The sequence below is a fragment of the Panulirus ornatus genome, chromosome 6 (genome assembly GCF_036320965.1).
Source record: "Panulirus ornatus isolate Po-2019 chromosome 6, ASM3632096v1, whole genome shotgun sequence".
NCBI classification, from domain to species: domain Eukaryota; kingdom Metazoa; phylum Arthropoda; class Malacostraca; order Decapoda; family Palinuridae; genus Panulirus; species Panulirus ornatus.
Window position 1 is genome coordinate 17,530,621 of NC_092229.1, and position 14,773 is coordinate 17,545,393.

Sequence of the window (14,773 nt, forward strand, 5' to 3'; positions counted from 1 at the left end):
GTGTATATATATTTGTGTACATTGAGATGTATAGGTATGTATATTTGAGTGTGTGGACGTGTATGTATATACATGTGTATGGGGGTGGGTTGGGCCATTTCTTTCGTCTGTTTCCTTGCGCTACCTCACAAACGCGGGAGACAGCGACAGAGCAAAAAAAAAAAAAAAAAAAAAAAAAAATAGAATTGAATTATCAATCTGCATTTTCACACGAAGGAACTGGAGGAACTTAATATGTAAACATTTTTACTTTGTAATGTGTCTTTCATTAAAAATGTACCTGAAAGAAAGAAAGGGAATGACAGGGAAAAAAAATTTCAAAATAAAGAAATTCTATTAATTTTATTCTCAGTAAGGCAATGGGTCCCTTAGGATTAATTCAGGAGTTGTAACCTCCATATGTTTGAAATTGGTTACCCCCTATTCATGCTTTGGACAGTGCACTATCTCTTACGTTTTAAGCATTCTTTCAATAGAGATATGACTAAAATGTTTGATTGGTACAGTGTTACTAACATTTACATTTGGTAATTAATTAGCAAGATTCAGTTCGTGATAAACAGCAGCTTTACAAGAGGCTGCCTGCAATAATTTATATCAAGACTTTGTCAGCTATGTGCATAAACAAAACTATGTGGTTTTCTCCATTTTCTACATTCAAAACATTTATTTCAACTGGTCTTATTATAAGCCATCCCAATCCAACCCCATGCAGCAAAGCTTATCTTTGCCTAGCATAATTAACTGCTAATTTATGTGTCCATCACCCCATCCAATGCAGCACAGCTCTTCTTAGCCTATCTTAACCTTACCATCCCCATTTTTTTTATTCAAAGGGAAATGCAGGCCTAGATGTGAATTCAAACTTCCTTCTTGTCAATAATAAAGAAACTGATGTTATAGTGATTATTGATCACATTTTTCAGTAACTACCTGATCATGTAATACTAGGCAAGGAAACCTAGTGTTGATCAGCCTGTTTGGGTGTTTTCAAAATAATACTGCTGAACTCCTTATTTACAGGGCCAGACATTTCATAAAAAGAATAAAAAATAAACATAAGGTTGGAAGGAAAGATGTGAACTCTTGAAAACCTGTATTTTTAAAGTTAACAAACGCAACAAGTAATGTTCTTTCCTATTAACAATAGAAGCCATTTGTTTATATCCACGAAAAATCTAAAGTACTACGCGCGTTCAGTGCGTGGGTAGTGGCAGAGTTTCAATAGCTGCTTTAGCATTTGAGAGAGAATCCCTACACGCACCACAAGAGTGGCCACACAGTGGGTTGTTCTTCCTATTTTTCTTTTGCTATGTGGAGATAGTGTTCCTTGGCTTTGCCACTTCACACTGCACAAACAACCCACAAACCCACACCCAAACATACACACGCACGCAAACACACATACATACACACACACACACATGTACACATACACACACACACACACATCAGATAATGGACAAAGAGAAGAAGTACAAGGCCTTTTCTTATCAAACTTCCACTGATCTTACACTTCCTCAGTCCTAGAATTAGTTGACAAACAAAAGGTTAAAGTAGAGTTGTGGCTGACATATCATGAGACGAGCATCACAAAATGACTGAAGATTTACAGAAGGTTTATCTTGGTTATCTCTACCAGTTTACATTAACATTTATTGGATTTACAACATTTCAGTATTTAGAAAATCTTTCACTTTCTCTACAGAAAAGAATGAAATAACTGTTCTCTATTGACTACAATTTGTTATGTGTAATGGTTTGGTGAACAGCCCAGAGAACTGACTTAAAACTAATGCATATTTGCCACACCTAAGAACAGGATGGGAGCAGGCAGACCACGCACACAGACATCAAGTCAACCTGGAGTGGGGAGTTGTTATGGTGGAGGGGTACTGATGTTTAAGACAGACAATAAATAAAAAACAAGGCAAAGTAAGATTGTGAAAAAAAGAAAGGTCTGAGGAAAATAATGAGAAGGAAATTCAGAAAACACCTAAGCATATTGTGATGGAAGAATAAGAAAAGGGCTAGACAATGAAGTAACAAAACTGGACAAGGCTGGGCAAAAGTTGATGGGAGAGAGAACTTTGTAGAACAAGTGGTGGGTGGGAGCATGAGATGCTGCCAGAAAAAACTGGCAAATCATCCCAAAGGGTGAGGTAAGGGGCCCCTGCAGGTCTTAACCACATAACTATAGTTAAGGCCTTTGACGTGCCCAAGGCCACATAAGCTGGTGCTGCAGGGACGTGACAAGTTCTTAGGGCTTACTCCTAGGGTGACTGTACTCCACTGCAGGCCTCTGGAGTGCTCCTCACATGGGCACAACAATAAGGATTGGTTCCATTGGCTAGCCAACATTGTAACAGGTGATAAGGTTGCAAACAACCGTGCACCAGTTTATTTGTAATATAATTACATAACATGACAATTACCTTCAGTGATTGAATTATTGACAAGCATCATCACTATTATATATATTTCAAAACAACTATTGCTCCATAAAAACGACCCCCATGATGTTAGGATTATTAGTATTAAATGCAAAGATGTCTAATTAAACCTAGACATCAGTGGTGGTTGTGTGGGGTGAAGTCGGGCTTATAATAAGGCTGATTCCACCACACAACTTGTAGCAACGCAACGATCATACCACTTAAGCTAAGAGGTACCACCATTCATACAACCTAGGACTCATCATTCATGCACAGCAAATGGACAAAACAATACTGCCAAACATAAACAAAACAGAGATGTATAGACTCTAGCATCAGGAACAGCCAACATGATTTTAGAAAACAAGAACCAAGAACATTCATGAATATACAAGTTTCCACAACTTCCTTAAAGAGGTTTAAAACATTCTTTGACTACAGGTATAATGGTAATTTGTCCTTAGTATTGTTCAACAGATCTAACCCTCTGGCAAAAACCCTTTACCATTTCTATAATTGGTAGACTATGCAATAACAACCCTTACTATACACAAGACTATTAACAGTAGGACATGATGAAACAAGGGGCGCGGCACACTGTTGAATGAGTCCTTGGCATACACCAGTAAGTGTGTCTGTGCACCATCTATCGGCACATATTACAGCACAGGTGGGTGTGCCCTTTAGGGGTGTGTGTTCAGGGTGGGCATTTGCAAGTGAGCATGCCCCTGGGAAGACAAAATAGTTGCAGGAGCCCAGGCAGCCCACCAATACCAGCGGAACTGCACAGCACCCACAGCTGTTGTTCCTCCTCTGCATGAGTTGTCACTGCCCTAACCCGTCTGAGCCACCCTGATTATCGCAGTCATTGTCAGATGCAGCAGAGCCCAGCACCTAGGCACCACACCACAGACGGCGCCCACTAGCTGCTATGGTGGTGGCCAAAGGCTCTTGATGCTGCTGTGGCTGCTGCTGCTGATCACACTACTGTTGCTGCCAGTGCTGCTACTGCTGCTGGAGGTGCAGTTGGCCCTGAGAAAGTGGCATGGGGGGGGCCTAAACTGGGGCCTACACAGCAGTTTCAGTGTGGCTGTGTGAGGACAAGCGTTCCACGTCGATCTCGGGCACCGTTAGCTCCTCTGGGTCTGGACACATGTCAGCATATTCAAATGATGACCCCTGAGACAGCCGCTTGCTCAGGGATGACTGCTTCTTCAGCACTGCCGCCAGGTTCGGGTTGGAAGGTCGAGCATCAAGCCCCTGTCGAAACGCATTAACTACTCGAATCTGTAGGGAGAGGCCATAAAATTCACTTTAGCTGGGGTTCAAGGAAAGGCCACAGATGCCTTGGACACAAATAAACCACATACAAAACACCAAACAAGGAGAAACACTAGCTACATTGGTCCAAGGCACTTGAACACTCAAAAGGAATGAGCCATGGGAATAAAAAAAACAAGTAAAATTTTGACTTATCACTGAAACATGAGACATAACTGGCAAAGTGTTCTTTAAGATGAGGGCTTAACTTGACTGTGAGGGTTACTGTGAGAGCTGCTGACAAGTGAGAGGGTGAGGAGTGTGCCTTGCTGCCAACCACGGAGCGTAACAGCTTCAGCAGTGAGCGGCGGGGGCAAAGAAGCTCACCCGCCGCTCGCACACACAAGCAGAAAGTCATGCTCATTGCAAAGATCCCATGCCAAACTTGAACCATGTACTGCATCTTCATTAGCTGGCTTATACAGCCTGTTAGGTGCCAATACAAAGAAGAGAGTTATGATGGTTAGTATGTAACAAGTTAGAAAACAGAAGTTATAACCATTCACAAAGTCGATTAGAGATATTAAGGTAAAAGATTAACAATAAATAAATCGTGCACTTATACAGAATGCTTGAGAGTGTTGCTGGCTGCCATAGGATCTACACGAGTAACAGAGCTCTATGGCTCTTACGCCGGTGGACACACACTTCAGACATCAAGACAAAGAGTTGGCAGCCAGAGAACGTGGGCACTGCATGTTGGCTGGAGGCTCTCCATAGTGCACGGCTCATGCGGACATGCGTGCTCCCGGTTACAGACCCACTACCGCTTCATTGCTGTTTAATCCTGCTGCTGCTTTTAATGTTGGTAGTTTCCAAAGAGCAGAAGCAGTAATTGCACTTAAAATGAGGAGAAATAATGAAACAGCAAAGTTGGCGGGAGGAAGCCAGTCCGAGGCATGTGCCATAAGTGCTGCGTGCACCAAAATGTTAGCTCACACAAATATTCAGACAATATGGGTGTGGGCAGCTACATCATGCCCAAACCCACAAGTCCTTCCAGTCACAACATGGGGATGGGGGATCTGAAGGATAGGACAACAACAAGATCTGCAGGGAACACACGTTTGTCATTATCAACTTCCACACACAAAGCATGCAATCATGCACACCATCCACACCAGCATTCACTTAGAAAACGAGTAGGACATGAAATAACACTGGTTACCATTAATAACACTTTGGTATTTGTACCTAAAAATACAATTTACAGCAAAAGACAAAAAATATTTTGCTTTCCATAAAATGACAACACTGGCAAAACAGACAAGTCTAGTCTAGCAGTGCCATCTAAATTACCTACGTCTATGTCACAAGTCACTCTATAGTCATGCAGGAAACAGTTAATGGAAGTCATACACAGCTGGATGGAAGCAAAAAACTGATATTCAATTTATTTGAAATCAAACATAACTGAGGTCTCTTACACAATTTCCTTTCATTTGTTCTACTGATGTAAGTAAAGACATGCACTTTCTTTGGTCATTTATTTTCTTTTAGGGGGCAAGTTTAATAATTAAGAAAACATTAGTCAGGAGTTACCTTTGGCTTACAGCTGGGGAATGGGACTGTGTAAATTGTTCTGTGTAAGAGACAGCTTGGAGGCATGATAGGATGGTTTAAATTCAATAATGATTTACCTTTCTGGTTTTAGAACAATGACTGAACCAGCCTACAGCTTCCACGAAAGTAAAGAAGCAAACAGCACAGAACAAGGGCAGAGACTTGAGGGGAAGTGAGCGAGCGATCACATCAGTCCAAATTATGAGTCTAAGAAGAGACAAGAGAGAGGGGTGTAGCTTACAGCCTGGTCTGTGGAGGTCTTGCTATACGGTACGGGTATCAGCCGCTCCTGCAACGTGCCTCCAATGACCTGAACCATGAGAATAATAACAGTGGTGAGGGCAAGTGGCTACAGTGGTAAGTTAGAGCTGGCCAGGGATGTATTATACAGCAAGGTGCATAGAAGACAAGGACACGCCTCAGTCCTCCACGTCATGGGCGCCCACAGCCTGGTAAGTGGTGGCTGCTGTAATCTTCTTGTCCACAGTACACGCCCTTGTGTTCTACACACCTTGTCTAAGGCAGCACGCGGCATATCAGCCGAGTGGTGTATGTACATTGTGTGGTGTGCAGGGGATAGTGGAGCAGCAGTAGTGGAGTAAAGGCTACAGACAACACATGGGGTGTCCACACCTACCCGGGACTCGCCTAGACATTACAGGGGCACGCGGGGATTAATACGCTTACACTCAGGACACCAACTCACGATCTGTGTGGCTCCGGGACCGTTGAAGAAGAAACACATCCTCATGCACAGAGAGCACAAATTTACTAAAAATAATAATGATGGAAACCCAATGGACAACTACCGCTGCAAGAATCACTACTGTGGGTACACTAGCGAGAACTGATTATGCAGGTGAATACTGTAAATAGGCCTGCTCTAATAGCCACTAAATGTTGAGGACCGTAGATTTGGGCTAATGCTGCGGGTGAGGTGTCTAGCACAGTGGCTTACTCACTGAGAATAGCTCAGGTACAAGGGGCTGAGAGAAACAGATGCTCTGGTTCATACCTCACCCCCATGTGTTTCTCCTTCCTGATCCTCCTACCAGAGAAAATAACAGAATGATTCGCTCAACACCATGTTCATCTATAAGGTAACGAAGGTCAGCTTAAGTCAAAGCCTATATTAAGGGTCCCCTGGAGGCTGGAAAGTAAAACATGAGCCCTGCATTGATTGCTTCACGATAAGCTGCTGACATAAAAACATCTCCCTGGATAAGGAAGAACCAGGCCAATAAATTGGCTTCTGTCAGCCAAAAGCCTGCAACATGCTTGTTGCCCAACTGTTGATGAGGCCCTTGGTTCTACCTCAATAAACAGAAGATCAACTCCCAATGGGGGAGCATCTTGGCCCCTTACTGCACTTCCAGTCCACCTCTAATTGGAGGGGTGGAGTCCAGGAGCCAGTCAAGCCTAGAATCTGTGTGAATGACGACCCCAACCCAAAGAAACAAACTGAAGTAAAAGGAAATAATATTTTAAAAAATTACATAAATAAAAAAAAAGTTGGGGTAACAGGGTATAAGGGACTGGACAGGCAAGGAAGTGGAACCGCAGTCATACAGATAGGGAAAAAATCAAGGTTATGGTCTCAGTTACCACCAGGGCAAAGCTTCCTTTATGGTCTCCAAGATCTGATTTCATTTATAATACCTTCCTCACTATTTATAGTTTAAATTTTAAATTTATTCTTCCAAAGCTGGGGAAACATTTCACTATTTGGCACTCTCCATAAACACATGGCAAACTGCACAGAAAAAAATAAATGCACAACACAAAACACAACATGCAGTGCAAAACCACGTCTCCTCTAGCTGCGCTTTAGAAATGAGTAGTACACAAGATGTGTGTTAGTTACCCTGGCATACGCTAGATTAGTAACAGCTGAGGCGGGAGTTGTTAGTGAAGTGCACGTGAGATATTGTCTCAGTCTGTTGTAGCAAAGGTCCCGCCGGGAAGCCAGGCTGGCCTGCAGACCGCCCACCACCACAACCCTCAGATGCTGTTGCAATCAGCGGGAGGTGGCAAGCAGGGCAAGGCTAGATCACAACACTCAGCCTCATAAGGCTCAAGGCAAGTGGGAGTAGTGACAGGCAACAGAGTGCCCAGCCCCCAGCACACCCAACGCTCCACCCACCATGGGAACACCCCTATCCCACAACACTGACGGTCACCCACCCACAAGGACAGGTCATGTCAGCAAGACAAGGATGGGGTTGAGGAAAAGGAAAGAACAGGATTAAAAAGAGGGATGGATGAATACAACCAAATGAGAGAAAAATATGATCAAAGTATAACAAGCAAAAGATCAAGAAAAAAAAGGGTTTATTGCTATCTGAACACTAGCACAGTATCAGTTTTAATAAAGCATTACGTAAGTGCTTGTTTTGCAGAAGTAGGAGTATCAGTGACACTGAGGTAGGATTATTCAATATGAGCAACGGTGGGGAGGATGGAGAGCAGGATCGAGGATGGGCTGCACACTCACCAGTCCCAACAGACTGGTGAAAGTGATATGCAGGAAGAAAATGAAATACATATGGGTTAGTCTGTTAATCAAAGACTGGCAACCCAATGTTATGTTTGAAGAAGGTTAATATCACAATGAAGTGGAAAGAGCCACTATCAGTCCTGGGGAGGGGGTCAGATGCTGGTTTCATGAACCATATTAAGGATATCTGGTGGTGAAGGTGGGGAGGAGGGCTGCAGTGTGCTGGAGTGCGCTGCCATGTTAGAGTGAAGGGTTTGGGCCATCAATGTGTTAAAGTGGTGCGGAGAGAGAGGCTGCAGGGGAGGAGGGGAGGGAGCTGTGCCAGCAAGGTGGTGGTGGTGGTGGTGGTGGTGGCAGCACTTAGTACTTTGTGTGTTGGCGTGGGTGTGGGGTCGGTGGTGCCCCAGCTGCTGGATTGCTGCTGCTGCAGGCCCGCCTTGGGGGCTGCCGGGGGGTACCAGGGGGGCGGTCTCGGCAGTGGTGGGCGATGACTCCTCGATGGGTGTTACAAGGCGCACCGCTGAGTTGCACGACCCGCACCGCTTGTCACTATTGGGACTTGGGCTTTTCGTTGAGTCCTCATCTATGTAACTGATGTCTGACATGGGCCGGTTGCCCTGTTGACTGCGCGAGTTGCGCATACTATGCAAGCTGTGTAAACTATGGCACGACCGCCGTTCTTCCAAGTCTTCCAGGGTTGACTTGAATGCTCGTATTACTCTCAACTGCAAACGGGACGGGACATCCAATCAAACCCCCACAATATTGTCATACAGTACATCAACATCTCATCATGAACATGTTAGTAGCAACACATAAAAATAAAAATAAAACTCACCAGACAAGTCACTGGTAACACAGTGCTATAAACAAACATAAAGAACTAAGACTGACTAGTCATGTCCACATGATAATTAATAATAGTAGTTATAATGAGTGGAGACTGAGGTTGAAGGAAGTGAAGGCTGTTGGAAATTGGGTGAGGATGGTGTGACGCAGCCCTGTGTGACAGATGCCTGGTGGCACGGGGCGACCTATAAACATGCAAGCTGCGAGCACAGCAGTGGCAGCCAGGGCACAACAAACTAGGCACTGGGCCATGGCAGTGTTGAGGCTGCTAGCCCATCAGGATCATTAAAGATTGTTGATGCAGCACAAAGAAACAAACATACTAGCCTCTTGCTCTAGCCACAGTCTACACACTCCATCTCTTAGCACAGGTCACAATATTAGCTGGGATTTAATTTAGGGATTCCACTGAAGGGTAGGGAGATTGGGGGCAAATTTTGAACACAGGAAGTGGGGTCAGGTGGGGTAACAGCATTACGACACCTGTAAGACAACAACAGCTGTACGGCTACATGACTACAGTTACCAACCTGTTACAAAACCCAGGGTGTCGGTCACGGGAGGAGCAAAACAAAGTTACTGTTAAATCAAAAATAAAAGTTAGTAGAGGGCTGGGGATGGTATAGTATGAGACAAGATTTCACAAAGTCAGATGCTAAAGTGCAGCAGAAATTAGTAGGGGACCTAAGTACTATTGTAAAACTGACTAATTTTATATTTATCACTTTGCAAAAACAGCTATGCTTGTGAAAAACAAGACAGTAAAGAACACTGGGTCAGCCTTTTAGGTCACTGGTATTTCCTTAATCATGAATAGAATTTTGACTATGAAAAGTCAATCAGAGATTGGAGTGGTTTTGGCATTTACAAACTTGAGCCTACAAGTAGAGTAGTATGGCATAAACAGCCATCAGCAGGTGGCCAGTGGAGTGGTGAGACGCAGCGTTGTAAGAGAGTGTACAGTTAAGGAGGAAACCAGCTGCCACTACTTGCACGCACTTGCCCTGGAGGACAGAACACATGGCAGACACGCACAGTTGTTCCAAAAACAAGGGCAGCAGGGTGTTGCTTGTTAGCAGAGCTGCTACCTGATTCTGTCTGGCTACAGGAGTGAAAACACCTAAGTCTAAGAGAAATGCACTAATGCATGCCAGCAGTGAGAAAATTAAATCATGCAGAAGTAAACTGAATCACTCTAGTATAAATAAAACTTGTACCTGTAAATTAAATAAAGAAAATAAAGTCTGAACCTAGGCTGGTCATCATGCACTGGGGAGTGCCAAGTTTCGTGGAACCGACATCATGCTGCCGGGCACGCCTCTGTCAATCCTTTTAGAAGGTTCATAGGAACAATAAGGAGTGAGGCTAGTGGCTCGAGGCAGAGATGACTGGGCCAGTGCGAATTTCCCAACCCTTCGAAAAACTGTCATATTTCTTTATTACCACTGCTGCCAAAATGCCAAAAATTTTCCTTTCGGGTAGCGGCAAACTCCACAGAACTGCCTTACATGACACTGGCTGGCCTAGGTCCCATAAGGTATGGTGTAGCTTGTTTAGAGGTTGAAGTGGTAGAGATGGAGACACAAAGGAGACATTTGTGGAGAACTACAAAAAAGCTGCAAGACAGATCTACACAAATAATAAGAAAATAAAAGTACATGATAAATCTGTATATCAAATTGAAGAAAGTAAAAAAAATTTTTGAGACTCATTATTTCACATATGAAAAGGATGAATGATCTGTGCAAATAATAAAAGAATAGATAATTTAAAGTAATAAAATGGCTTTCAGAAAAGAGACTTATTTCTGTACTTGGACATGTATGAGCTGTGAAAACACTTGCTATTTTCAGTTTCACAGACCTGACAGCTGGACAACTGTCAGATGGATGCTAAACTACCAAAACAAAGTGATAGCCCCTAACCTATGCTGACCAGCAGCCAAAATTCTCCAATCAAAGTCAAAGGTGAGTAAAACACACCAATTGGGTGCTCATCCACTTTTAAAACCAGTTGTTAGCCACTTTCCCTCAACTCTAATAGTCTGATAACACTAAATTGAACCATATTAAGTTATGAGCCACAAATAGAAAAACCCAGAGTGGGATGACAATGTAGAATTTCCATGGTTCATGCCTGCCAATCGAAAAACTGGCTTGGATAAAGTAGCAAGTCAGCTAAAATAAATGGAGACAGCCAGTAATTCATGGTGTCCAAAAAATATGAACCTGAAATTAATGTGGAGGCTAATTAAATTTAACAGGCTTTTGCCAATGTATAACTTTAAAATCACATTCACTTTTAACGGATGCTTCCAACTCTCTGAGAAAACTGCAATTTCATCTGTGGGGGCAGGATAACCATATTTTTCAAATAATATACTAAAGGCCGCACACTCAACTTTAGGAGGTTCACTGCTAATTCTTGCCCTGAGTGCATTACATATACAGAAGTAAACTTACTGGACTGTTGTAATGGAGCACTTATATTGACATGTAGAGAGTTACCTCATGTTTGTAAACCAAGTAGGATCAGTATTTCTCATCCAAGGTTAGCCACTTGTTGTTTAATGTGTAATCTAGCAAGCATTTGTAATGTTATGATTATGATGCTCAGGCAACACAATTCTTTTAATCATCTAGACTACTGGCCTTCAATGCAAATACTAAAAAGATCAGTCTAGCTATCAAAACTATTGCACCCATTCCTTAATTTTATACCTTTAATAAAGGTAAGATATACTGATTGGTCCTTAATGAAAATATGTAGTACACCAAGTACCCTAGGTACAGGTACATCAGTTCCTCTATCAGTAATAAACAAAAGCTAAAAAGGATACCTTTTTAGCTCAAAAGCAATTTCTCTAAAGTGATAAGTAGAAATGGTCTAACTTTATGTGAGGACTGTAATCAAAAACGATGGGCAAGGTTCTGAAAATCCATCTCAGTGTAATAAAATTAAATATTAGATTATCATTCAAAAGTAATAAAAAATATACTGAAAGTTATAAATACCTTGATATTAATCTGGTTTACTGCTGAGTGAGGGCCAGATGGGGTTGTAGGCGACAGCTCTAATAGCTCTCATTAAGAGGTGAGGATGGGTAGATCTTGTTTCTTTCTTTTTCTTGAACTTTTCTCAAACTATACTCTTATTTCATACACACAGACAGTACTGGTGGTAAATAAAATGACTAAGTTTTAAAATATTACTCTTTTCACATTCAAATTAGACTGAGGGAAAGTGGCTGGCAAGAGAGGTTTTGTTTCTTTCAAATGTTATTTTATACCAAAACAGTGTTGATGGTGAATACTTTGAGTATCTTCAGAATCATCATACCATTCACCAAAAAAAAAAAAAAAAAAAAAAAATGTGATGACAGCAAGTGGTTGGCTTATGTGGGGAGGATACTGCAGGTTTTTTCCTATGGAAATATTCAAGATCATTACTTATCATTATCAGTTACTTAAGTCCTCAATCATCCCTGGACTACATAAAAGAGTAAGGTGGATTTTTTTTTCATAACTTCTTTGACAAGAGTGAGGTTAATGGGGATGCCTCTACCACAGGCCAAAATCAGTCACTTATTTTTTCACATTTCTCATGTTAATCTTTCTTTACTTTTCTCACCAACTGATAAATATGATAAAAGTTTCTCCTCGTCACTCAGGTTATCCAACAATCTGTATTCTCCATGGGGTCAACGGCCATGCAATTATAATGGAGGTTGCAGAGCTGGCAAGGAGAGCAAAAATTTTCCATGCACCTTCTTGTTGGTGAAAGATACCTCAATAGGCTGTAACTGTATGATGAATCAGCTGGATATTAAAAAGGTTGGAATAGTTAATAAATCATCTGAAGTGGGCCACCATTAAAGGGTTAATACTCATCCCAAAAGGTATGCTTCAAATTAAAACTAATTCAAAAGGTGGAAGTATGGCTGATTTATACTTTGCTCATGAACAATGCAATGATACTTCATTAACTGTACTAACTGGGAAAAGAACATAGGGTTAATTCTCCAATGTGAAATATTCGAGTATGTATATGACTTGTCCCTGTTCTGGATTAAGAGAACACAAACTCTGTTGCCTTCAATCTGAACTGGAAGTTATTTTCATCTTTACAACATATAAATTGGAAGTTATTTTCATCTTTACAATGTGTCATAAAATATAATCATAAGAGTTAAACTAAGATACACATAATTGTTTCCAGAATTGTTTGCTTTCTCCTCACTTAGCGAGACAGTGTCAGGAATGGACAGACAATAGTGTCATTCACTCACATCTACTATCTACCTGTAATTTAAAATGCATCAAAACTCAAGCCCTTCACCCACAGCCAAACCCTACAGACTACTCCATATTATCCCCTGACTGCTTCATATGACTGCCCCCTGTAAACAACATTGATCCAATGCATTCTATCCCAAGCATACCCCTCATCTTCCTAAATGCTGAGGCTATGATACCTAAAGCTACTTGGACTCCTGTTGTGTAGTGGTTATCATTCCTGACCATGATGCATTCACAGACTGCCCAGGTTCAAGTGCACAGGTTCGAACATTGGTTGCAGTCGTCAGTCCACAGTCTACCCAGCAGTTCATCCACCCCTCAGGGTTGGTTGATAAAATGAGTATCTGGCTCAGGAAAGTAATATCAGGTAGTGATGAAGTACGGAGATGGAGCGAGTATTCTGAAGGTTTGTTGAATGTGGCAGATGTAGGGTGTTTTGGTCGAGGTGATATGCAAAGCAAGAGGGTCAGGGAGAATGGTTTGGTCAAGATAGAAGAGGTAGTGACAGCTTTGCAGAAGATGAAATCCAGCAAGGTGGTAGGTTTGGATGGTATTGCAGTGGAATTTATCAAGAAAGGGGGTGACTGTGTTGATGATTGGTTGGTAAGAATATTCAATATATGTATGGATCATGATGAGGTCCCTGAGGATTGGCAAAATGCATGCATAGTGTCACTGTACAAAGCAAAGGGGATAAAGGAGAGTGTTCAAACTACAGAAGTATAAGTTTGTTGAGTATTCCTGTGAAATTATATGGGAAGGTATTGATTGAGAGGGTGAGGGCATGTACAGAGCATCAGACTGGGGAAGAGCAGTGTGGTTTCAGAAGTGGCAAAGGATGTGTGGATCAGGTGTTTGCTTTGAAGAATGTGTGAGAAATTCTTAGAAAAACAGATGGATTTATATGTAGCATTCATGAATCTGGAGAAGGCATATGATAGGGTGGATAGAGATGCTCTGTGGAAGGTCTTAAAGAGTATATGGTGTGGAAGGTAAGTTGCTAGAAACAGTGTAAGGCATGTGTACAAGTAGGAAAGAAAGGAGAGTAATTGGTTCCCGGTGAATGTTGGTTTGTGGCAGGGGTGCGTGATGTCTCCTTGGTTGTTTAACTTTTTTATGGGTGGGGTGGTTGGGAAGTGAATGTAAGAGTTCTGGAGAGAGGGGAAAGTATGCAGTCTATTGTGGATGAGAGGGCTTGGGAAGTTAGTCAGTAGTCGTTTGCCAAAGATACAGCGCTAGTGGCTGATTCAGGTCAGAAACTGCAGAAGTTGGTGACTGACTTTGGTAAAGTGTGTGAGTAAAGAAAGTTGAGGGTAGCTGTCAATAAGAGCAAGGTTAGTAGGTTCAGTAGGGTTGAGGGACAAGTTAATCGGGAGGTAAGTTTGAATGGAGAAAAACTGGAGGAAGTGAAGTGTTTTAGATATCTGGGAGAGGATTTAGCAGTGGATGGAACCATAGAAGCAGAAGTGAGTCACAGGGTGGGGGAGGGGGCGAAAGTTCTGGGAGCGATGAAGAGTGTGTGGAAGGCAAGAATGTTATCTCGGAGAGCAAAAATGGGTATGTTTGAAGGAATAGTGGTTCCAACAATGTTATATGGTTGCGAGGCATAGGCTATACATAGCATTGTGCGGAGGACAATATGTGATGTGAGGTGGTTTGATCGAGTAAGTAATGAAAGGGTAAGAGAGATGTGTGTGGTAATAAAAAGAGTGTGGTTGAGAGATCAGAAAACGGTGTGCTGAAATGGTTTGGACACTTGGAGAGAATGAGTGAGGAATGATTGACAAAGAGGATATATGTGTCAGAGGTAG

The 14,773-nt window shown here is 42.2% G+C and overlaps 1 protein-coding gene across 17 annotated transcripts in view; it reads right to left on the reverse strand.

Moving 5' to 3' along the window:
* Positions 1-1,082: 1,082 nt before the first annotated feature.
* PMCA (plasma membrane calcium-transporting ATPase 3) overlaps positions 1,083-14,773 on the reverse strand; it is a 1,595,457-nt gene continuing 1,581,766 nt past the window's right edge. For 12 of the 17 annotated variants that reach the window (XM_071662674.1, XM_071662681.1, XM_071662678.1 and 9 more), the window contains 2 exons: positions 8,183-8,540; positions 1,083-3,722 (listed from right to left, as the gene is read on the reverse strand). In XM_071662674.1, coding sequence (XP_071518775.1) covers positions 3,709-3,722; positions 8,183-8,540 — 372 coding nt within the window. In that variant the 3' untranslated portion in view covers positions 1,083-3,708. Of the gene's footprint in view, positions 3,723-5,559; positions 5,629-6,280; positions 6,367-8,182; positions 8,541-14,773 lie in introns of all 17 variants that reach the window. The other 5 variants (XM_071662688.1, XM_071662687.1, XM_071662685.1 and 2 more) reach the window with 4 other exon arrangements.